Source organism: Etheostoma spectabile, chromosome 1 (assembly GCF_008692095.1).
Source record: "Etheostoma spectabile isolate EspeVRDwgs_2016 chromosome 1, UIUC_Espe_1.0, whole genome shotgun sequence".
Classification (NCBI taxonomy): Eukaryota; Metazoa; Chordata; class Actinopteri; order Perciformes; family Percidae; genus Etheostoma; species Etheostoma spectabile.
Window position 1 is genome coordinate 5,017,761 of NC_045733.1, and position 24,486 is coordinate 5,042,246.

The following is a 24,486-nucleotide window of genomic DNA, read 5'->3' on the forward strand; positions in this document are numbered from 1 at the left end:
ACAATGTAATTAGTCATGAAAATAAATGAAACGCATTGAATGAGGTGTCTCCAAACCTTTGGCCTGTACTTTATGTATGAATTTGCATGTGTGTAATACACTTTTTTATATATAATCTTATATCGGTACATAGAAATCAATTGCTTTTTTTTTTTTTAACCTTGTTCTGCTTTGTTGTCCTTATTTTTAAGCTACAGTATGTCCATTACGGTGTATGTATTTTGAGAAAAGCCAGAGTCATATTCCCTGTATGTGTTCACACAGTGTTACTTGGCCATTAAATCGGATTCTGATTTTCACTCCAGAAGAAATTATGATTAAAAAGCAGCAACACAAGATTGAAAAGCTCCCAGATGGACAGTTATAGCCTCGGTTACAACCTGCAGTTAGGTAGCGAGCATGAGTGAAGTCATGAGTATCTGACTCAGCCTGCAAAGAATTATTAAAATCAACTTAAGCGAAATTTATAAAATATCTGCCATACTCTTGCATTGAATATAACTTGATGGACAATAGCAGACTACTGGAAAAAATGCTCTGTACTGTTTTATTGGGTGGAGTTAGCCACAAATAATCAAATGTTGGCAAGTCACTCAAAGTGAAAATCCAAACAGAGCAGCAGTGAGCGGCAGCCAACATAAGAGGTCAACAGCAGACATCCTGCAGTAATAAGACTTACACAAGAATAAAAAACACAGGCGAGAGGCCCACGATAAACGTATAAGATTCTCAGAATGCATTTTTTCCAATAGAATTACTTTTAGACAAAATAACCATTTAACCACATTTATTTCTAAATAAGACCGAAAAACAGATTGCCATGATGATAGTTTTGATTTAATACATGCTGAAATTAGCAGGAGGTAGGACTAAACTTCATTCATGTTTATGGAAAATGAGATCTGAATTATTTAGTAGGAAAGCACTGTGGTCTGAGGAGAGGGTACTAAACACAGTTTAAGTCACATTTTATAATAATAATTTAAAAAAAAGAACTTCACGCATATTGGCTTTTTACCTGATTTGTTTTACTTAACATATCTTTTTCAGCAGAGAAAAATCTGTACAATATGATTTTAGTTACAGCATCCCTTTAAAAATGTAAATTAATTTCTTCAAAATGTTTGGGTGGGTTTCAAAAATAAACTATAAGTTTGTGTTTAAAGACCTAAAAGGGAGGGGTAGGACTTGCTAAATATGTGCTATTCCCAACACAAAATCCCAGAACTAAATGCTTGTCAGGCTCAGAATTTAACCAAAAGTGTTGAAGTGAGTTCCAAACGACGTGTTTTAAGTGACAAGAGCTGGTGGCCTAAAGTCAAAGGGAATAAAAAAAAAACTCAGTTGTTGTAGTGCTGCCATTTTGAATTTGTAATACAGAATTTCCACTCAACATAAGAACGTTTTTTAACGTTGTTCTTCTTTCATAAATCAGTCAATTCTTTGTGAATATGAAAAACTGTGAAAGCCAGATACCAGAAGTAGAACAGTAGCGCCAGTAGTGCTGCTTGCTGACAGTGACTGAAGATGTTGGCACTGCTAAATGTTTATTACAAATAACACTGTCAACTTCAGCGACAGGACAGGTTCATAAGAGATCCGTTTTCGGACTATGGAAACAAAGTTCCCCATGTTCATAACTGTCTGGATTGTTCCAGAATAAAACATTTTTAATCAATAACACTAAAGCAGAGAAGTGGACAGGCTCGTAACACCAAGTCCTCTCTTATTTTCACTTTAGTACTCTGAAATTCCGACAATTAAAAAAAAACTACTATTCAGTAGTCCCATTTCATGTCGTCTTAATTATTATAGACACGGTTAAATATGGAAATTTTTCTTAATGTCATTTTTTTCCACCTTGGTCTCCCTCCTCTCTCAGTCCCACTCCTCCTCATCTCTGTAGGGGTTGTCCTCTCTCGGTGGCTCTTGAAACCTGATGTTTGCCAGCATGTCCCTCATTGCCACCATTAGACGATTCACTTCTTGGTTCAGCTCCTGTCCGGCTCGAGCCACTTCCATGTCATCCTCCTGCCTCAGTCCACCCTTATTAAGAAAAGAGGCATCAGTTCATAGACAGTTATCTAGAATTATGTTAGCATTTGGCCATCTCAAACTGACAATTTGTGCCCTTTTACTACGCTTGACTGTGTCACCTTCATATACAGTGAATTGCTGACATGGCTATCACAATGAAAACATTGACATATCTAATTATTTGTTGTATTTTATAATTTTTTTCAAAGTCTATTTTAAGAAAATCCTGCAAATAGTTACCAGTGGTTCCACAGTCTAACCACGCTGGAAGCACTTGATTGTGTTGAAAGACACCTAAAGCTGTCAGACCAAGGATTTGGTCCCACAGTTTTTCAATTTTATTTAGTAAGTTATGAACACAAAACAATCCCATTCCAAGTAATTTTCCGATGGTTTTAGAAACCCAATGAAATGGTCAACAGTAACAGAACAATACCAGGATAATTTAGGGTTGCGTGATATAACAACATTTTGTTGTTTGCAGATATGTAACTTTATTTCAGTAAAAGAACAGGGCAGCGTATCTTCCCTAGTCTTAACATTATTTCCTTTATCTATATTGTATCTCTTCCTCTACATAAGTGGATAACATGATCAGGATGGATGGAACTGTCCTAATGGAAACATGCCTCGGGCCCATCTGTTAACTTTAAGCATGTATAGCTGACCCACAGGATGTTCAATGTGTGGGTTTACCTGATTAATGTATTTTAATGTGGCTGCGGTTGGCTTGACACCCACAGTGGACTGAAAGGCCCATGAGGAGTTAAACACATAACTCTTTAAATAACATTTATGTTGCAACTCAATTATCGTAAATGCTTGCTTTGTGGACATAAACCACACAAATGTTTTCTGTGCTTGGTCTGGCACCATCAGAGTCCTTTCCCAGCACCAAGTAGCCGTTGATGTCTTAATATTATTGACTACTCAATTTTCTGGACCATTACACACATTTATTTTGTTATCACAGAAGGTTTGGAAAAATACAAAAGAGCGCAGTGGAAATGGGTTCAGTCTATTTGTTGCTTTCAGCCGATTCATCGAATACAATCCTATCTGCAACAACTCTTTTTTTTCACAGTGTCTTTCACGACAACATTCAGTGTTGCTCAACTAAACAAAATGTCAGCATCTTGGAGGTCTTACAAATTTGTTGAATGTGTTTTCCATATAAAACGTTTGCAAAGCAGATTTTTAAAGTAAATAAAAATGCATGTGTGCATTGTCTAGATCCCTGTTTACTAGCTTGCCATCTTCTTCCCTGCCTTTGCAGGCAAATTGTTGCACTTCATGTGCAACATTTTAGAAAGTTGCCCATTGATGCTGATGGCACTTAATTTTATTTTTTATTTTAAAAAAGTCAGATAAGTTAAATACTGCCTGACCATATTTATTATGGGGCCACAACTGGGCAAATATGACAAAAACTCAGATCAGTTACACAGTGTGTGTTTGGATGTCCCACAAGTCCTCATGCCTAAACGTCAATGGTGTGGTGTTGAAGGTGTGGAGTAAATAAACAGAAAGAGCAAACACTCATTTGTTGCTGAGAAAAATATGTACTAAGGATGACTCGAGAATTGCAACAGTTTAAGTTATGTAATCGCCAACTTAAATTGACCAATATACCGTGGTGCTCATAAGTTTACATGCCAATGCTTACGTTGACTAAAAAGTGGAATAAAAAAAAAATCATGTTTTGGAAATTTGTCTTAATGCCTTAATTAAAAAATGAAGTAAAATTCAACCTTTTAAGGATACCAATTTTCTTTGTGAATGAATAATGTATTGTAAATAAATGTTCTTCCTTAAAATACAGGGGGCATCAGTATACATACCCCTATCTTAAATTCCCATAGAGGCAGGCACATTTTTATTATTAAAAGCCAGTTATTTCATGGATCAGGATACTATGCATAGTACTTTACTGATAAAGTTCCCTTGGCCTTTGGAATTAAAATAGCCCCATATGATAACACACCCTTCACCATACATAGAGATTGGCATGGTTTTATTTCAGTTAGACCAATAGCTGGTTTGATTTGCATTGAGAGATGATTTTATGGAAAATATCCCATGCAAATCTCTAGGTATGGTGAAGGGTATGTGATGATATGGGGCTATTTTAATTCCAAAGGCCAAGGGAACTTTATCAGGATGCATTATTTAATGGATGTTGTTCTTATACAGGTAACATTCAAGATTGAGAAAATGTCCCACAATAATTATTGGGAAGTAAACTTGACTTGGTTCTATAAATTAAATAAAAAAATAAAAAACACTATTATGAAAAGTGAGGGCAAAACTTTGAAAGAACTTTGCACTTTATGAATGTGGTTATTGTTTTGTTCTTCCGTGGCACTGGGAAATGGTGGACAGAATTAACAGTCACATGGTCATAAGCCTTCTTTCATATTTTGTAGCCGTCATCCCCTTAGGGTAACCATGAGTCTTTGGGGGCAATATTCCATCATTCAAGCATGTGTGATAAGATTTTTTCCAAGAATTTTTACCAGTTTATATTTCCACCAGCCCTGGAGGGTCCTGTTATTAATTAGCACAGTGTGTTATTTTAGTAAACGTTAAATAGAAACCCCAACCATAAACACAATCAACACTGTACTCATTCTATGATTTTGAAAAGTAAACTCACTAAAAAAAAAAAGTAAGACATCTGGCAGGAAATCAGTACACCCAGAAGATAATTTCTCATTTCATCAGTTACCGTGCTTTGGAGCAGGTAGTTCATAGTGAATCATTCACCAACTGTGAGGTTATACAAGTTGTTACAAATGAGTTCTATTTGAATATAGTGCTCACAGCTATTAATCATATGACGTGCCCACATCCACACCATGGGTTGTTTATTAGAATTCAATGAAGTTTTTATTAATACCTCATTGCAGCAGCACCAGTATTTGTCTTTAGATGACATCACTACAGTTAGGTTGAGGAGAAACTTGCTCAAATTCACAAATTATAACTAAGATGCTAACAAGTATAATAGGAGCAGGTTTAAATCACTATACTTTTACTTGAGTAGATTTGTGACAAAGAAACTGTACTCTTACTTTGCTACATTAAGCTACAATGAGCTTGTCACTTTTCTTTTTACCTCTTTGGTAGGGCTGCACGAATATGGCCAAAATGATAATCACGATTATTTTTATCAATATTGAGATCACGATTAATTATCACGATTATTTGTTGATTTTAACCAAAACAAATTTTATAGTCACATGGGCTATTTATAACTGCTTTCACATTTAAAGTATGCTACATTCCTCTTATGTTTAAGTTGTATGTTGTACATACATACAGCTGCAACACATGTAAATGAAAATTATCTGAAATAAATAGCCTAGGAGTTACCAGCGGAAACACTGGTACAAATACAGGTTTGCCTCTCCTGCCACTTAACAATATACATCTGAGTTAATAATAACTAAAACTGTGGAAAAATGTCAGAAGTGTGGACCGGTGTTTTGGTGGAACACTGGCTCCGTCTCTGTTGCTGGGGAGCCCGTGTGAGTAAATGGGGGCAGGGCTGCGCGGAGAGTAAGAAGAGAGCGCCGAACACAGGCACGGCTTTACAGAAGAAATGGGCCATGTAACACAAAATTAAACTCTATCGATATAAACAGCACTGCTTCATTTGTGGAGTAGCAGCGGATGCAAGGACATTAGGTGCACCGGTGCGGCCTAGAGCAAAAAATGTTAGTTGTACCCTAGAGCCCTGTGAGCTAACAGACACCAACTAGCACTGACTAGCACTGGTCCCTGCTGTTGTCTGAAAAACAACACAAACGGGACAAAATGTTGCATTTACTAGTAAAATGGTAAACCTTGAGACCAACGTATAACTGACTGCTTACGTTACTCTGTCCTCTGTGACTCTCTACATCTAGAAACTAAGCTGCGCGGTTAGGGAACAACTGACTGGTACATAATCAGACAGTGGTTTATGGAACGGTTGATTGGCTTTGCAAAAAAAAAAAAAAAACTTGCTGCGTTCTATGAACGGAATGACGCACATATAAAGAAAAAGAAAAAGAAAAAAAAATGCTCGATTACGCAAATGTAGACGTTACTCAACAGTTACTCAGTATTTGAGTAGTTTTTCACCAAGCACTTTTTTACTCTTACTCAAGTAATTATTTGGATGACTACTTTTTACTTTCACTTGAGTACAATCTTTGGGTACTCTACCCACCTCTGAAGACAACCAATTTGTTTTTTTTGTCCGATGCACTGTATAACCCCTGATCAATTCATTTTCCCCAGACCCATTTCCTGCCAGAGCTATTTTGCCTGATTCAATTCAATTTTATTTATAGTATCAATTCATAACAAGAGTTATCTCAAGACCCTTTAAAGATAGGTCTAGACCACACTCCAGAGGACCCAACAGTTCTAGTAGTTTCCTCTAGAGCAAGCAACAGTGCGACAGTGGCAAGGGGAAAAACTCCCCTTTGGGAAGAAACCTCGGACAGACCCAGGCTCTTGGTAGGTAATGTCTGACGACCGGTTGGGGTTAGAATGAAGAGTGGCAATAACAATCAATACCATGGTCACGTGACTGATCTGTGCAACTCACCTGAAAGTTGAAGTTTGGAAGCAAAGACCGGAAAAACAGCGACAATGTACTCTCATTGGTTGCACCAATGTGCTGCCTATATGTACACAAAAACAGACAGAAGTCTTATTATAGTGTAAAAGCAAATAGAGGATATCAAAGCCTGTTTGTTATCAAAGCACAATATGTGAGTCTTCTTTGACTGTACAATGGTATTTCATGTGCACAGCTGTATGGCTCCTCCAGTACCTCTCTGGTCGGTTGTACGAAATCACTGAGTCCAGCGGAGGTAGAGGGTCAAAGCCCATCAGAGGCTGACTGGTCACCTCCTGAGTGTATCAAACAAATACACAAGATTAGCTTCACCTTCTCAGGGATGCATGAGATACATGAATACTAAGGAGGTGATCAGTGGGGCTGGGATGGTTATTGCATTACCGCAATCCCATGGTCACGTGACGGTCTGAGCTTGACACCGTCATCACTGCAAAAAAAACGTTGGCCTGCAAATGGATTGTGTCTGATGACATTTGAACATCTAAACAAAACATATCAAAAGATGGAGCAAATCCGACCTTTTTGCAAGTTGGGGAGTGAAATGTTACATGACATATAAAAACACGGTGGAGAAGGCAAAGACATTTCTCCGTTGTCAGTTGAGGTAGACACATTAACGTTACAGCTGCAGTGTTTACCATTGCACATTAGCCTAGCAGCTAGCGGAGTGTCTTTCTGTTTATAGCTTTATCCCGATAAAACGGCATGGTTGAGTTTCAGCCTGCATGCACGTTTTGCACGTTTAGCGATCTGCCAAGTTGCCCTTTCTGCTACAGTATTGTATGTATAGTATTGTAAAACCTAGCTAAAAGCCAGGTGTGGAACAAAGTTATAGAGCCTCATTTTATCATCTTTGTTATCCCGACAATTACAAATTAAGACCCTCATTGGAGTCTTTGTGAGAATCTTGTGAGGATGTATAGCACGGATTGTATGCTTCTTGTAATTCCCTCATTGCATAACTGTCTGGTCTTTCTCTCTCTCTCTCAATATCTCCGCTGTGGTAGAATTTTCCAGTTTACAAGCTTATATGGTGTAAATTGGGACAGTGGTAGGTTAGTCTGATTCAGGTCAGTGTCAAACATAACAGCAGCTGTCTTCATCTCTATGTCTCAATAACGGGAGACATAACAGCTGATCTGTATGATAAGACAGTGCTGCCTCAAGCGCTCCTTTTCAGCTAAGGTCAGGGGAGGAAGTTACATTTACTCACATACGTGCACGCACGCACGCATACACACACACACGCACGCGATGTCCTTTGACCTAGGCAGTCACAGATAAATGTGCTGCATGCGATCTGGGGTACCAACAACGTGACTTGTTACGCACGCAAGAATAGTTGTAAATGATTCAGTAGCATCTTCAAACAGGCATGGATAAGTGACGGACCTTATTTGGTTATCTCTGATCTTGTCCAGCATGAGTTTAAATACTCCTTCAGAAAGACAGGAACTTCAGAGTTGGGATAGCACTACATGACAAAAGACTGTGGTTAAACTGTACTGCTTGATCCTTAATCCTTGATTGAGATTTATTAAATGCTTTTCCATATCAGCAGCAGGTTTTGGAAGCTGATATCGGGGTGATGACCTGGTTAAGAAATAGCAGCAAGGCTTTGTGTATGGAGCACTGTCTTCTATTATTTCATAATTTAATTATGTAAATCCCTGTTTAAAAAAAAAAAAGAAGAAAAAAAATTAGGAAAAGTAATTTCTTTAAGAGAAGTTTTGATAGTTCGATCTTTCGATGATTTTGGTATATATAAAAATACAAGAAAACTAAGAGAAAAGCCAAATGTTACAGTTGAACTATTTCAATGAATGTGCAATATGTATGTTTTTTAATTTTATTATACTTTATTAATCCCACAAGGGGAAACTACACTTTTCACTCTGTTATTACACACATTACACACAGGCCTGAATTACACACACATGCTCAGGACCTACACATGCACTAATGGAGAGATGTCAGAGTGAAGGGGCTGCCCATGGAAAGGCCCCCCGAGCGGTTGGGGGTTCGGTGCCTTGCTCAAGAGCACCTTGGCAGTGCCCAGGAGGTGAACTGGCACCTCTCCAGCTACCAGTCCACCACCATACTTTGGTCCGTATGGGGACTTGAACCAGTAACCCTCTGGTTCCCAACCCAACTCCCTATGGACTGAGCTACCACCACCTACCGTCATTTTAAATTAGATCCACAGATGTTTTTAGCGTGAAAACTGATTCAATTCAGGGAGCATGCACTCACATACACTGTATCTGAATGAACTCAGATAGGGACCTCAAGGAGACCACCTGTTTCTTGTAGTGTGATTATGAATTCATTCAAATTATTTAGCTTGTTAGGATATTTGGAAAACCTAAAAGTGGATAAGAAAAGTGATAAATTGTGATTTGATGCCCATCACACCTTTATCGTCTATTGGTGAGTGGACTGAGGACATTGTGGTAATAGTGAGTTGTGTTTAAGTACGGTTGCTGATCGTTTCTTACCAGAGGCAGACTTGATGTGGCTTCTTTGATCTCAGAGAGGAGGACGTGACGATGGATGTTCCTTGGTGCACTCTGGTACCTTTGCTTTCTCCTAAAACAGAGTAATGAAGTTATGCGAACACATGGAGCATAATTGCTCAGAAATGTGACAGCAGAGCAGCTTATTGAGATCTTACTTGTTTTGGCAGTCCTCCACCAGTGGGTCTTTGGCATCAACTCGACGCAGCACCTCTTTCACAGACTCTTCCAACCACAGCATTACTGCTGCCTCCCTCCACAGGCTGTGAGTTCTCCCCACATACAGGGCAGTCAGTTCAGCCAGGGCTGGGGGCTGCCTAGAGACAAAGAGTGTAGGATACGTTTTTTAAAGTTAGGGTAACAGAAACATAATGGAAAAGCAAAGTGGATACAAAATTGGGATAAAAATAAAAGGCCATATAAAGATTTATAGCAATAATATATTACATTGGTTTAACTAATAACTATACAGTCTTACATTTCAATGATGGCATGCTACAAATAGATTTATGGGGTTAAATTGATAAATTGAAATTGATTAATTGAAAAAACTGGAGAAAACAAAGGGAGCATGCATTACCCTATCTGGCTCTTTGGGCCAAAAAAGGCATGAGAGGTGACAGTAGGATCTGGCTGCACAGTACAGAGATCCAGTAGAGGAATCAAGACTGCAGGAAACACATTTACAGCAACATAAGTATTGCAACGTACATATTTAAAACTTCCTTATTGTGAATGACAAGTAATCCCTACTATTTTATACCCCTTTCACACCAATAGCTCAATCAGGGTTATACCCAGGTGAACTGTGTGTTTGAATGGGGTAACCTTCCTTGATCTACTCTGCTTTGTGACTCAGGTAGCGAGGTGGGTTTGATCAAGATAGACTAGGCTCGACTTCATTGTAAATTACTTATGACCTTGGTCACTATCAGCTGGGGTGAGACAAATTATGTATTTGGTCATCATTATCATGTCATCACAGGTCGCGGCCTATGGTCGTCGCACACTTCAAAAAAACAACAACTTAAATTTTGTCTCACTGTGCTTTACGCTAGGTTTTCACCACAGACTGTAAAAAACTAGAATGTTAACAGGCAGCTTCAACAACAGCAGAGCGGTTCAATTGATTTCCAAACAGTCCGCTGGCAGCGGTTGCCCAGATGTTCACTAGTCTGGCTTTTGCAGAGCCATAGCAGAGTTTAACAGGCTAAACTGTATAGCATTAGAATGTTAAACGTATAAAAATTTGTTTTGTTTAATTCTCTCGGCACCACAGCTCTTACTCCCTCTCTCTGGCAAGAGTCAACGTGTGCAGACTGCAGTGTAGTGCGGCTGCTTGGGAGCTTGAATCTCTTCTTTTTTAATATGAGTCGTGAAGCCGAAAGGAATTCCCAACTTTACTTTTAATTAAGTCAATCAAAAAGAAATGTTCTCCCCTTGTCTAAAAATAGTTTTAAAATCGATACTAGAATAATCTATCTCCTTTTCAAGGAATAATGCTGCAATAAATATGGAAACAAGACAAAAATTAGTACTGCACAAAATCACCTCAAAGGTGTTTGATGGTTATTTAGTTGTATTTTAGAACAAAATACATATATATTGTATGTGTGTATATGTGACTTGTACTGGGTTGACCCAGGGATATACCCCTGTTGACTGGCTTGGTTTAAATTTCCAAAGGAGGAGGGTTGAACACAGATTAGACAACCCTGGTAAGTGGTGTGAAAGAGGTAATATAGTGTATTTTTTGTCATGCCATAAACAATGTCAAGAAGTGACTGAAGGGCAATCATCTAAATATTCATAGACTGGAAGTGGTTCATTTATAAGAGTCTAACCTCCGGGGAACATGATGAGAGCATTTTGCAACATCTGGTCAGCTTTGTGTCTTTCCTTCTCACTTTCTTCAGGGTCCACATTTTCCTGCAGACTGAGATGGAAATGGCAGAGTGCAGTGGAGAATGCAAAGTTTGGCAGCTGAGAAAGATTTCTGTGCTCCTGCAACATAAAAACAAACCATTTCTGTATCAGACTGAAACGTTAACACTGGAACACACCCCCACACACATATATGCACACATCTGCACATTATAGCACACTTTACCTCCCAGTCCTGATGTAACTGGAGGAGAGACTGGTACTCTCTAGAGCGCAGCGTCAGGAAATCGATGAGCAGGAGCATGCAAAGTGGGTCAGAGTCAGGGTCCAAACTAGTTAAAAGAGTGGCAGAACAGAAGCAAATGAATACTACAGAAACTTGAACCAAAGCTATATCTGAAACCAAGTACAATTAAAACTCTCATCCCATACTCTAGGGTGTAACATTAAAAAGAACTCGTGTGATACACTGTTAAAAAAAAAAAAGGTAGAGTCTGCGATTCTGTAAAAAGATTGTTGATATATTTGAACTCAACACCCAATCAAATACACCCCTCATGTAACAGCTCCTTCAGCTCGTTAGCATGTGCCAGATGTACCGTCCCTCTCACTCCCACTGCCTTTCTCTTATACATCCATGGCCTTTCCCGTGTACTGTGCACAAGCACAATGGAATAGTGCTGTGCGGCCCGGTCTGTGCAACTTTGTTTGTTTGATATTTATAGAGCCAGGGCTGTGAATGAACACCAGATTTGTTTTAGCACACACAGAACTGACAGATAGCCGACCTTGAGGCGATAATGGCGGAATTTGCCATTCTAATCCAATACACTTTTTGTTAGAATCCACCTTTAAATAGAAGAATAGGACATCAGAAACCAGATAGTATCTGTGGCCGGGTTAGCTCAGTTGTTAGAGCAGGCGTATACATAGAGGTTTACTCCTTGACGCAGCGGTCACAGGTTCAACTCTGACCTGTGGCCCTTTGCTGCATTTCCCCCCCCCCTCCCCTTTTATGTCATCACCTTTCCTGTGCAAATAAATGCCCAAAAAATATTCTTAATAAGAAAGAAACTAGATAGTTTCAAAGATCTATTTGCTTTCACAGTAATTTTAAAGTTTGAGCTTAAGTAATATAAAGTGGCACTGCTGTGAACAAATTGCTACTTGCAATGATAGTGCGATCTGTTATTTTGTCTGGTTTCCTTCAAATATCCACCATGATGCATTCATTAAATACTCCTAAGTATTGTTTCTTTTCTCTAAAACACAAGATTGACAGTGTAAATCACATCATGTATGTGAAACAGATTTTGTTATCCATCATGTTGCCAACAGAGATTTATTCACTGCTTGTAAGAGAGGGTCAGCTGTCACCCTTCATTCCCACACTGTTGCTTTACAAAAGAACAAGAGCATAGCGATCATTACATAAGGAAGTCAGAGTTTGATAAAAGTCAAAGATAAGAATTGACCATTATGTAGTTAGGTTGTGAAGCTCAAGCCATGGCAAACAGTGCCAGGGAACGGCCCGATAAAGCCTAATGAAGTGATCGGGATAAGGAAGGTTCTATGTCACGTAATGAGATTTTAACATTTATATTGCTTCTGGATTTTATCAATGTTTTATCTAGCATTAGCCTGTATTTAACTAGATCCCGGTTATAGTTTTTTTTAAATCATTCAATGTATTTTAAAGAACATCTCATCATCAATAAAATAGCACATAAGGAATTTTGAAGGTCTTGTCTGAAACTTGTTCAATTGTTTACCACCTTATACATAATTTTGGGGGCTGACACACAGAGAAAAGACAATTTAAACTGCACCCTTCCTTCTAGGAATAGCGTGGTGTTTAGAGATAATGGAAAAAAAAAAAAAAGAGTAGATGAGTTATTCATAAAAGACACCATGGAGATGTGTGCGGGGTTTTCGGTATATATATATATATATAAATAAAAAAAATGTTTTCCTCTATAAATGGTCTTTCCCAGTGCTCGAGCTTTTCCCTTTGTACCTCAGGATCAGTTTGCAGTACTCCAGAGCCGTTCGTGGGCAGCCTCTCTTCTCCAGGAACACCATGTGCTTATAAAGAGCCAGATAAAATGCCCTGCAAACAGAGAGGACTAAATCATTGAGAGTTGTCTCACAGAGGCAAGCTGTCTAACAAAAAGCAAAAAAGAGGGGAAAAAGGACAGACCTGTTCTCTGGTCGCAGATAATCAAGTCTGCTGGTACCCGAGGTCAGACTGAATAAAGGATGAAAGGCACACTCAAAGCTGTACATGGCCCGCTCTGAAGGAAAATAAAAAATAAATAAATCATAATTTCTTTATATTCACAACAACAAAATCATCAGAAAACTGGGCACAATGTACAGAAATCAGTACTAAACACATACAGCATCAGTATGGGTCATTGCTGGACCTTGCAGGGCTCTGTCAATCAACCTCACCAGCAGGGCTTTGCATCCCAAAGACCAGAAGGGAAAACCTCTTACTTTTTATGTTAATTTTCAACTGATGTTGTGTTACACATAAATTATCCAGGAAATGAGACAAAACCCCTTTGTTAAATTATCTCCCTAGTCTTCTACATTACATTAATAATATCAGATATTCAGCTGAGGAAAGGGCCTGTAGTAATAAATGTAGCATTGTACTTTGCCCAGAGCAAGGACTTTTGACTTTTTAGCAATGGCTGTCTGGTTGGTTTACATCTTCCAAAAGCACGCTGACGCTGAGCCCCTAAGTAACCATAAATATTAAACTTGATAATCTCATACAAATTAGGAATCATCAGTAATTTAAGTACAGCCCGTTTTGCATCCCATATCAACATCTTGAGTCATTTTAACATGTTAACACCAAGCACTAGCAATACACTGATGAAACTAACACACTCCAAAATCTAGAGTTGATCTAACTGATGAAATTGGAACGGAAGGAGCTCTTCTTGAGCCAGGAACAACTTGGTCTACGTTTACTATTTGCCAATATCTTAAGAATATATAGGAATAAATCATCGCCATGTAATCAATACAACAAATAGCATCCGTATGGGTCATTGCTGGACCCTAAATACATTTAGTCTTTGGTTTAGAGTTGATGTGATTTACAGAAGGAGCCTATGATCCTCACCGATGAGGTCCCTGGCCATCTCCTGATCCTCCTGTATGCGGCAGACATCAGAGAGCTGCAGCAAGGAATCAATGTGGTAGGGGTTGAGCTGTAGCAATGCCTGGACAGAAAAAGAGAAGAGACAATGGTCAAATTAACAGAGATCGACGGAGACATAAAAAAACTTTCAGCAACATAAGTTTGATTCCTGTAGATTTTGCATTGTATCTGCACACGTACACAGGCTAATTGCCATTGGCCTGGGTTCAACTGTAAAATAAACACATGAATAATAACGACAAAGCTCAACATCTAACTTCGCCTCACGAAAGATGTGGGCAGCAGAATTTTAAATTTGGTGGATGGATTGTTTGTTTTTCTTCAACTGCAGCGCTCATTGGAACTGAACAATGACTTAGCTCCAATGGTTTTAGGTATACAGTCTTATATGACTTAGAATGAGGCTATTTTAATTTCAGTTGTCAGTTGATATTTAAAAAAATTGTTTGATGCTGCTTCAATGGTTTAAAAAGGCTAGAATTGTTAACATTATCTGTGCAATCTTACGTGACCATTCTTGTCACCCCATATCACTGATTTTTTTCAATGCATCCCTGGGAACATCAATACTGACGGTGACTGATTTAAAATATTACCACATCATCCTCAAACTCCCTGACACCAAACTGCACAGCAGAAATTAACTTTTTTACCACAATGTTGTTGGGATCCATGGACTCGACAGCATCTAGGAACTTGAACTGTACTTGCTGGTAGTCCCGACCGTGCTCAAAAGTGAAGAACTGAATGCCATCCTTTGACTGCAGTAAGGTCATTGAGATTCCTATGGAGACATCAAACGGAGTTAAGAACAACACATAAAAGGAAGACACAACAGTGTGTTAAGTGGGGAAGAAATACCTAATTCACACTAACTGAATGAGCGAGAGTGTATAACAAATGGAGCTTGAGCAATTGATTACATAGTGTAGAAGAATAACTGCCTTGCGGTTGTATGCCTCTGCCAACCAGTCAAGTTGCAGTTTACATCCATGTCTGTCCAGACTCATTATATATGAAGACTACAATGTAGACTTTGACTAAATGGAAGTTATGGCTATATTGACATTATAGAGACTAATTTTTACAGAGGAGTAAGAAGGACTGATTGAGATCTTTTTCCCATGGTGCAACAACAATAATCTAAAGCTCGTTATCAGCTAAATCAATGAGCTTGTGGAGGACGACCAGAGGAACTGGAATATGTGCTGGTTGTCATCCAGGGAGTTTGAGTTTCCTTGAGTTTGTGCCAAGTTTGAAGAAATTCCCTCACGGCCTTCCTGAGTTTTATATGAGTTTGTGTTTTGGTGTATGAATCTTAAAGCCACTAAGCCATCATGACGCCAACAGTGTTTTAATTTTTAAATAACATATATTAAGAGAAAAACAGGAGTCAAGTGGAGTCAAAGTAGCTAATATTACATTTTGTATTGTATTATTCTACTGTTTTGTGCAACAGCTCATAATAACAACAAAAAGAGTCATTAAAATGTCAACACTCAGTTTCAGCCTGAAATGATACATTTAAAACAGCTGACCGTGAGGAAAAGCCTACCTGGGCGGCTGAAGCGAGGCCAGCTGTCTTTAGGACTGGTCATCCAGGTGCTACGGTGAAACTGTCTGTTTCTCTGTCGAGGTCTTTCAAAAAATATATAAATATAAAATAAAAACATTAAATTGAGCATGAGAACATACTGCATACATACAAACAATGTAGGCCATTTTAATCCGAACAATCTCAAAACGTTTTACCTTTGATCCCCCTGAACAGCTCGAGCCCCAAAATATCTTTTCAGCTCCGTCTCTGGGTTGAGGTTTCTAATGCATTGACATAGAAAACAACATTCAGATCTTTACAGGCTAAATGACAAGTGGGCCGGCTGAGGAAACACACTCCAAGGGATACAAGGGGGCTTTTTGATTTAGATATTTTAGATGCGTGAGTCCGGGGCTGCGGTCGGATTTAATATTTTTATTGACCTTGATGGAAAACATCATGAGGTCACGTAAAACAGAATTCATAAGGACTTATAAAAAGACAACTGTGGTGCTAAGAGAATCCGACTGAACTTACACTTGGCTCTGTAATTATGCAACTGGGGAGGTTATTGATGTGGGTCTGTTGTGGTGAAACTACAAGGTCCCAAAGACTACTAAAAGTGCATCTTAGATACTTCCCGTGCTTCTACAGTGTTGTGTCATGCAGGCTATATAAAACATGGACAACTCAGTAAAAAGGAATGTAGGTAACCAGTCAATAGTGATTTAAAATAGTTGTCACATTAAGAATGAGGCAACGTTCACATGGTTGACTGGTAAACATCAACCAACAAACTAAACAAAAAGTTAACATATGATAGGCAAGATTAGGTAACTAATCTTACCAGTGTGCAGAATATTCTGCCTGTTTTAAGGTTAGCAAAATCAACTTTTACATTTTAAAAGGTATCTTCTGCCAATGAAAACACATTTTGACAAATAAAGTTTCCGTGGAGGTTAAAATAAAAGTACATATCAGTGATATTTAGAATTTTATTATGGACAATCCATCAATGACATAATGGCTGTGCAGAGTTTGCACATTTAATTTGGGCCGTCATGCTTAACAACACGTGAGCAAACTTGAAAATAGACACCCACAATACATCACATGCTTTGCTATCAACAGATAATCTGCTCTGACATCACTGGTTTTCTGGATATTTAACATATTTCAACAAGTTTTAACCTTTTATAGTTCTGTGTTGATTCAATGAAGTGCATTTCCTGAGACAGTCTCCAAATAGTTGGCTTTACTTGTGTGAGGCAAGCGCTACCACATGGTGGCAATTAGGAATTACACAGAAATGTATAGTGATAGTATGTGAAGATGCTGAACTGACCACTGACCAAGATATCTGATTTGAATCTATTTATTCTGTGTACATGAAAGATGTTGGGCTCCTCACCTGTGTTCCACATGTAGCACAGATCTTCTGTCACAGCCTCCGCAATCCTCATTTTGCAAACTCAGACCATTGGTCTGCTCCAGGTTCTCCAGCAATAAATCAATGTTATCACCTGGTACAGCCTCCTGAAAATCATAAAAAAATAAGAGTGCTTCTGTTTGTTGTTCACTTCCCAAAAGAAACTACAGTTTGTATACTGTGTGTAGTTTCTGGTCCTTAAGAGTGATTGCAAGAGTATTATTGAATGCTAACAAAAATATTAATAACGTGGTAATTAATTCTAAGAATATAGTGCAGGTTATCATTTATTGTTATTTATTGTGCTTAATGTCTTACCAGAGCAGTTATAGAATCCTTTTTCAACAAATTTACCTGTCCACCTTCTAAAGTCGTCTTAGTCTTCTTCTTTTTCTTCTTCTTTTTACCTCCGTCTCCAGATAAAGACTGTTTGAGAGAGGACAGTGTAATTTATGCAAATGTAGATCATAAGAACCGAAAGTCAGAGAGCCAAATCAAAGAATTGCAGAAAGATAGCCTTCTCACATTGCTTCACCTTTACCTTTGTTGACGCATCCTCTTGCTTTTGATCTGGTTTCTTAATGCCTCGGTTATCATTCTTTTCTGTGCCACTTGTTTTATTTCCATCTGGTTTCTCTGCCTCTTCATCAGGTGAGATGTTCTCTGCCTCGTTGTCTGCCTCACCAATCTAGTACAAATGTGACATTGGCAAGAGAGTGTATTGGGTAAAGCAGTGCTAAAAGTGAGTAAAAACCCCATAGCTAGATGGAACACATTGCAACAGACTTAAGAGACAACATCATCTCTTCCTGAAATCATGTCATGGTTACAACAATCTAATACCAAGCACTACTCATGGACATGGACAAGATATGCATGTTCAAGATGACAAGAAAAAGGAAATACATACTCAATGTTGTGAACCATAGCTTGTGGATGGTTTATGGCGTGAATAAAAAGTAAGATTAGGAAAAAGATCTAGATGTAAACAGCTGTTGTGACAACTATTAATATTAACTTGCATACTTGAACATTTTATTTTACACAGTAAAAAACGTCATCAATCAATTCAGTCATGCATTATATTTTTTTTAAAGTTAATGCGAAGTAGATCTAGTCTTGATATAACAGCGAGGTGATGTCTAGATTTACAGTGATCCTTGGAACACTAAGCACATGTGGTTTCATAACTGCTCAAAATCATTTGTCTAAATTTCTTTTTTATAGTTAAACATTTTAATGAGAATGACTACGTACTTTAAAAAAAGGCTTGTACGATTCCACAATCAATTAGTTTTGAACATTTTCATCTGACCAACATTTAATAAAAATGAATTGATAATGGTATTCCCAAAAAATAATGACGTTCTAACCTATGTCTCTATTTTAGTGTCACTTTAAGTATACAATTTAAAGGTTAACGTTAATAAATATGCTGTTTGTCAGCGTTTTCTTCAGGTTGGTGCTGTAGACTACTTCCCAGTGATTTTCTAAAGCGATAGATAGCTTGCTAGCTAACTTTAACCTTGTTATAATGTATCCACTTTAACTAGTTAAACAAGCAGAGAACGAGAAACGAACTAAAGTTGACTAGCGTTTTAGGCGCTAGCTTGTTAGCAAGTTGCATCAACAGAGAGCTCACTGATGTCATCTGCCGAAACCATAACGTTATGTTAAAAGTAACATGTAAGTTAGCTAACTAGCATGTAAGTTAGCTAGCTAGCTAGCTAAGTTAGTTAGTTTGCGGAATAACACAGTCACCTTACCAATTCGTAAATGTTGCTGACGTTTTTCGGAGCCTTGTTTTTCTTTGACTTTCGTCTGCTGGCTTTGCTATTAGCCGTGTCCAGCTGCTCCTCTTCACCCGCAGCCTGCTCCTCTGGGCTGTCACCAAAACTCAGATCCCCGAGGTCCAAGGCCTCCTGACCCCGCTGTTTTCCTTTGAGCCTTCGTAGGGCACGGGTAGACATTGTCCACTGTTCATGGAGCACATACACGACTATATTTGCGATTAAATTAGTTTTTTGTTAGCTGACAGACACAGCAAACCAACGAGGAATCGATTCCATTGGCTTGTTTTTCTTCTTCTTCTAAATGTTTCAACGCTTCCGGTTTTGTCTCTGCCCTCCATAGGATAGATGGGAAATTGCATCAATGAGTATTCATTCATTTTGTGGCGCGTATTTGTATTTTTGAAGGGTTCAATCCAGCAACACTGTAAATGTGCCAATGTTAGCCAAGGGTCTGATTTTAAACTATTTTCTTTAGGGCCAAATATTAAATTATCCATTAAAATAAAAATGTAACAGACAATACGCAAAATAAAAACAGGAGTAAAGGACGAAGAGCTAAAAGGTTTGACAATCAATATGCATATTAGAAAATACACAATGCCAGCAATTGATACATACAAAGACATATCATGTAAACAGTTGGCGCAATCAGATAAAATGTGTCAACTACCACAAGCAAATAATAATAGCAGGCACAGTATAAATAAAACCATAAAGACTGTAGTGTTCATACTCATACAGTCCTAGCATATAGGAACTGTAATTGCCTTTTAGTTGGTGGCTGTCACTTATTTAATTTCTGAGAATGTTATAATTTTCCTTCTCTTTCATATTTTCAGTCTTTCTAAACAGGCATTTTGTTGATGCACTTCATCATTGAAATTTGTATTGTACTCCATTTTTTTAATTTCTTCTAAAGTTAAACATGCTTCGAAACAGCCTTGCTGTATAATTGGTGCTGTATGAATGAACTTGTTCTGCCTCACTTTGCCTAAAACTCTAATGTAACACACACTGTTCCAAATCAACTCAGTCTGTGTGTGGTTTTCTCATGAAGCAGAAGGTGGCAGCATTAACCTGAGTAAAACTGCCTCAACGAGACAAACACGTCTTAAATTCCATTTTTTCATCATAAGCTGGAAAATATACAAAATTTAGGAAACTACATCTTATGTTGATTAATGGTAATTAAAAAAACCCAGAAACAACTACAGACACTGTGCTCAGTATGACACTACAGAAATATTACTTATGCAAAGTATGCATAAGAGGCATTAATAATAATAATAATGTAAATCCATTTAAAGCTGTACATTAGCTGTGTGTCTCTCATGTCACAGCCCCACAAACTATACAATGAGGAAGTATCATTGCACATCTGTATCATTGCAGACTACAGCTGCTAGGCAGTCAGCTGTGACCAACATAAAGAAAGTCTGGAGACATGAGAAAAGAAAGGAGACAAACACGCTGAACTTGTCTGAAAACCAGCCAGATGTTAATCCCCCATTGTTTCCACCATGAGCCAACAAAGGACAACAATGTGACAAATAATCAAAGAAACACCTGACATGAGAAAGGGGAATTCTGATGTATTGAAATTCTGTGTTTGTGAAAGGGGGAAGTCGCAAATGTCATTGCTTAAAATAGCCATCCAAAGGAAACATGTAATATAAGAAAGCACTAACCCAGGTCAGCTCATGATTCAGGGGGCTCAAGGGTTTTATTTACAAGACATCCAAGTACAGACACAATATAATAAATGCATAATATCAGCCTAATACAGCAAAAATGTAATATGTAAATGTAATCCTTGCAAACAGTGTAATGATGTCCTACATTATTTTGATCAGGTGCCCTCAAGAATTACACATGGGTAAAGTACATAGTATGAATACATAATACAATATGTTGAGTCCTTTAAAAAGGACTAAAAACATTTTTTTTAGCAGAACCTATGAGTTTTAACCTTACACAACAATGTTGTTGCACTATTTATATGTATTTTAAACTGATGTTTTTATCTTGCTTTTATCTTACCTGTAGCACTTTAAGGTTTGTCTTAAATGTAAAGTGCATTACAAATAAAATGTATTATTATTATTATTATTATTATTATTATTATTATTATTATTAGATCTATGCATGGCAACACATTAGAACTTTGTATCTTCTCTGACACGTCTTAAAGTAAAATTCACTTTACCCATCTTTGAATTTTCAGTTCTCTCTAAGAAAAGTATTTCTCTGCAGGTTGAGGTATGGTGTGGACCCAACATCTAGTCCAGTCTAGACTAGCTTCACTATTCATTTGTCGTTAACAGGGATTGGGTTGTCATAGGCTGCTCCCTCCAGGTCGTCTACCCGTTTCCTGCGCACCTCAGGAGGAGGTCTCGGTGGTGGCATCTCCGGGGGATTCCTCACGCTGATTGGGTCCGTCTTTCGAGTTGTCTCCTTCTGTGGAAGAATAGGTTCCCAGTGTTCACCTCGGATAGCTGCCTAGAAAGCAAGAAAATGACAAAGAATACAAGTTAGTAATAGTTGGCTAGAGAAATACAAGCATAATTATAATTAGATAAAGTGTGCTGCCTGGAAAGCTTTAAAACTTTGGTTCGCACATCTAGTACTGTTGAAGAATTCAGGCACACCCCTAATCAGATTTCATAAGGGCAGGGCCATGTCTCAACAGAGGTACCAGTAATGAAACAATCTCTTCCTTGTTTCCATTTCCTTGTTTCTGTAAGCTGGCCACTTCATGTGGTAAAAGCTGCCAACTTACTGCAAGATAGATGAGGCTAGCAATGCCGAGGCAGACACATCCGAGGACAGTTGCAAGCATAAAACCTCCAGGTACACAGATTCTAACAAAGAGAGAGAAAGGGACTATGATGATTAAATACTACAATGACAAATCATGTGTCTCCTGTTTGAGGGACTGACTTTGAATGAGAGGAATGCTGTCTAGCAAAAGTGATATAATGAACTCACGCGGCATGTAAAAAAGCTCTAACGTAATAGTTTCTTGTCAATGGCCCAAAGGATTTCACACACACGGTGAAGCAGTACTGGCCCCTGAGGAAAAACAAAAGACAGGAGGGCGCAATAAGTTTCACAGACGATCATCACAGCACCCCAATAAAGTACAGCCTACATGTTGAAAAATATTGAATGAAAATTACATTACTTACGTTCTCTCTACACTTGTGCCCTTGGCCCTCTTGCTTCTAGGGTACTCAAGTAGACACACAAACACCCCAGCAGCACTAGTTATCTGTCAAGGCTGTTTGATCTCACAAGGTTCACTAAGCCAAACAATGACAATGATTGGAAATAAAAGCTGATTTAAATGAACAGCTGTGTTCATGAGCAGGTTCAGTAGGTATTAAACATGATGGACTGATTGTTTCCAATATAAAAGAGACTATACACAGAATATTCTAAGAATATGTGAAAAAATACTTCTACTATGTTGTGTTTTCACTAATGAAAAACTATAATGATTCATGTAACCAGATATACCCTAAGCAGAAACATTTTAGACTTATTATTGGTTAAATAGAATATTAGAGATAGATAGATAGATAGATAGATAGATAGATAGATAATTTTGTCATTACACATGTACAGGTATATGGCAATGAAATACCGTTTGGAGCATGCCTCCAGGCCAGATTTGAAAGTTAACTCGGCAAATGTAAATACCGGTACTTGCTTTAATTTACTCAACTTCTTATATCACTTTGGTACTTTTAAGCTTTTGATTTATGAATTCTTACATAGCATGCAGTCATACTAAAAGGCTGTCACATAAAGCCTGAAAAACAGCAGCAAAATATATAGTTAAAATTTTGCACGGACTTGCGTTTTGGTAAAGAAATGTCACATTAGTGATGGTAGATCTTTTGAAGTGGGACTCTGGAAACTGGATAGTGAACAGAGAAAACTTGAGTGTCACTTCAAACTCTATTGTTCTGGTTTGTGCAAAGTATGATAGGATACACAGCATAAGCAGCAAACTGCCAGCCTCTGAACTGTCCAGCCACCCCCACAATGCCTCCAGCGAGGAGAACTGAAAGAAGGAAGAAGGAAGATAACCTTAAAACTATTAACAAACAACATACTTTTTATGATTTCACTCAAAGAGACAAGCCTGTGGTAAATTGTACATCAACTTGACTCTGAAATGTGGTTTCGTTTCTATTTAAAACAGGCATGACTTCACAGTTGATTGAAGTAATGTAATAATTCTGTAAACATAAATGTATCAAAAATAAATATGCAGCAGACTTTGTTAAAAAAAAAAACTAGTAAAAGGTAGCTAAAAAAAACACAATTTCCTGTAAAATTTCCATGAACCTCAGTAAATACAGTTTTTATATATCTAGAAAATGTTTTTGTACTCACTAAGTCCTGAAGCCAGAGCCTGCTCATTGGCCCACATCGCCCACTCTATTTTCCCCATTGCGTTCACTTAAACAGCCCTCTGCCAACCGCTGGATCTCACTACACAGAAACGCACAGCTTTGGCTGCTAACAAGGAAGAAAATGAATTTACGAGATGTGAGATGTGAGATGTGAGGGGTGTGTGTGTGTGTGTGTGTGTGTGTGTGTACGCTGGGAGGCAAGGCGTACGTTGCCCAATCCTCGTATCCGTCGTCATTTCCGAATAGGGCAGGACTACAGTGGGAGGAGGGGATAACCAATCACAAGACAGGTGAAAGTAATTATAAAACGAGCAGGTGTTGCTGGTACCACTGTACGTGACTTATTTACAAATCTTGCTAATTGTTTTAAAGAGGTCATAAAGTTTTTAATGAACAAATCTCTTCAACGACGTCTGCTTGCCATAGATGAAGGAGTGATCTCATGTTTTCATAGTTGTGTCATAAGTGATTTTTAACCCCTAAGTTGTCCTCGGGCCAAATTTATATCAAAAAATGGCTTTCTTGCAACTACATTGCTTAAAAATAACATGGGTAGTTCCATACACAAACCAGATTGTAATTATGCATAAACATACTTACATAACTATTAGCTAAAATTAGAATTTCTTCTGAACTAAAAAAATAAATAATAATTATCATAATCATCATAGGTGTATTTATCATGAATTCCAAAAACACGTGTATAACTAGCGGTGATATGTTGGATTGAAGTTGGCTAAGAAGATGTAACACAGAAATGGATGGTAATTTATACTTTATAAAACAGACTGGGTCAATTTTGAAATTGGCTGATGGGAAGACAACACAAGGGTTAAAGCACATTTGTGGTGCTTGCTGGGCTACATATTGTTGTATATCACAGTGCACTGAGATTTGTTACAAACTGTAAAGCCCTCACTCATGACATGCAACAAAGGGCCACAGGTCGGACTCGAACCAGCTTTTCAGCTATTCGACCAAGGCGGGTTTTACTTAAAAAATGGCAATGGCAAAAGACAAAAACAATAAACAATTATATTGACTAAAATATA

The 24,486-nt window shown here is 38.0% G+C and overlaps 2 protein-coding genes and 1 long non-coding RNA gene across 4 annotated transcripts; 1 reads left to right on the plus strand and 2 right to left on the minus strand.

Annotated features, from left to right (window-relative positions):
• Nucleotides 1-1,535: 1,535 nt before the first annotated feature.
• On the minus strand, nt 1,536-19,331 carry tcf25 (TCF25 ribosome quality control complex subunit). 2 transcript variants are annotated; one of them, XM_032519498.1, is made up of 18 exons: nt 18,984-19,331; nt 17,759-17,905; nt 17,536-17,643; nt 17,200-17,324; nt 16,004-16,069; nt 15,807-15,889; nt 14,905-15,035; nt 14,213-14,312; nt 13,274-13,367; nt 13,091-13,183; nt 11,300-11,405; nt 11,034-11,193; nt 9,770-9,857; nt 9,348-9,506; nt 9,172-9,262; nt 6,866-6,945; nt 6,638-6,713; nt 1,536-2,046 (listed from the first exon to the last, which is right to left on the minus strand). In XM_032519498.1, the coding sequence occupies exons 1-18, from the start codon at nt 19,185-19,187 to the stop codon at nt 1,879-1,881; spliced, it is 2,079 nt and encodes a 692-aa protein (XP_032375389.1). In that variant the 5' UTR covers nt 19,188-19,331; the 3' UTR covers nt 1,536-1,878. The 2 variants fall into 2 exon arrangements, with proteins under 2 accessions (XP_032375389.1, XP_032375470.1); XM_032519579.1 differs by having other exon boundaries at nt 17,572-17,643; nt 18,984-19,330.
• Nucleotides 15,537-24,299, plus strand: LOC116692286 (uncharacterized). Its single transcript, XR_004332681.1, has 3 exons — nt 15,537-15,546; nt 16,617-16,621; nt 24,106-24,299. It is a non-coding gene; the product is annotated as an uncharacterized LOC116692286 (long non-coding RNA).
• cyba (cytochrome b-245, alpha polypeptide) lies at nt 21,246-23,637 on the minus strand. Its single transcript, XM_032520057.1, has 6 exons — nt 23,415-23,637; nt 23,010-23,079; nt 22,199-22,273; nt 21,999-22,082; nt 21,790-21,871; nt 21,246-21,509 (listed from the first exon to the last, which is right to left on the minus strand). The coding sequence occupies exons 1-6, from the start codon at nt 23,470-23,472 to the stop codon at nt 21,318-21,320; spliced, it is 561 nt and encodes a 186-aa protein (XP_032375948.1). The 5' UTR covers nt 23,473-23,637; the 3' UTR covers nt 21,246-21,317.
• Nucleotides 24,300-24,486: the final 187 nt, after the last annotated feature.

What these genes read in the sequence shown, in the direction of transcription:
- tcf25 (XM_032519498.1), bottom strand. Translation starts at nt 19,187, where the DNA reads ATGTCTACCCGTGCCCTACGAAGGCTCAAAGGAAAACAGCGGGGTCAG. An exon ending in GATGGCCAGGGACCTCATCG is followed by an intron (nt 13,368 to 14,212) that starts GTGAGGATCATA and finishes ATTTTCCTTCAG; the next exon opens with AGCGGGCCATGTACAGCTTT. An exon ending in TCGTACAACCGACCAGAGAG is followed by an intron (nt 6,714 to 6,865) that starts GTACTGGAGGAG and finishes GTGTACATATAG; the next exon opens with GCAGCACATTGGTGCAACCA.
- cyba (XM_032520057.1), bottom strand. Translation starts at nt 23,472, where the DNA reads ATGGGGAAAATAGAGTGGGCGATGTGGGCCAATGAGCAGGCTCTGGCT. An exon ending in AGAGCTTTTTTACATGCCGC is followed by an intron (nt 21,872 to 21,998) that starts GTGAGTTCATTA and finishes TCTCTTTGTTAG; the next exon opens with AATCTGTGTACCTGGAGGTT. An exon ending in CTAGCCTCATCTATCTTGCA is followed by an intron (nt 21,510 to 21,789) that starts GTAAGTTGGCAG and finishes CTTGCTTTCTAG; the next exon opens with GCAGCTATCCGAGGTGAACA.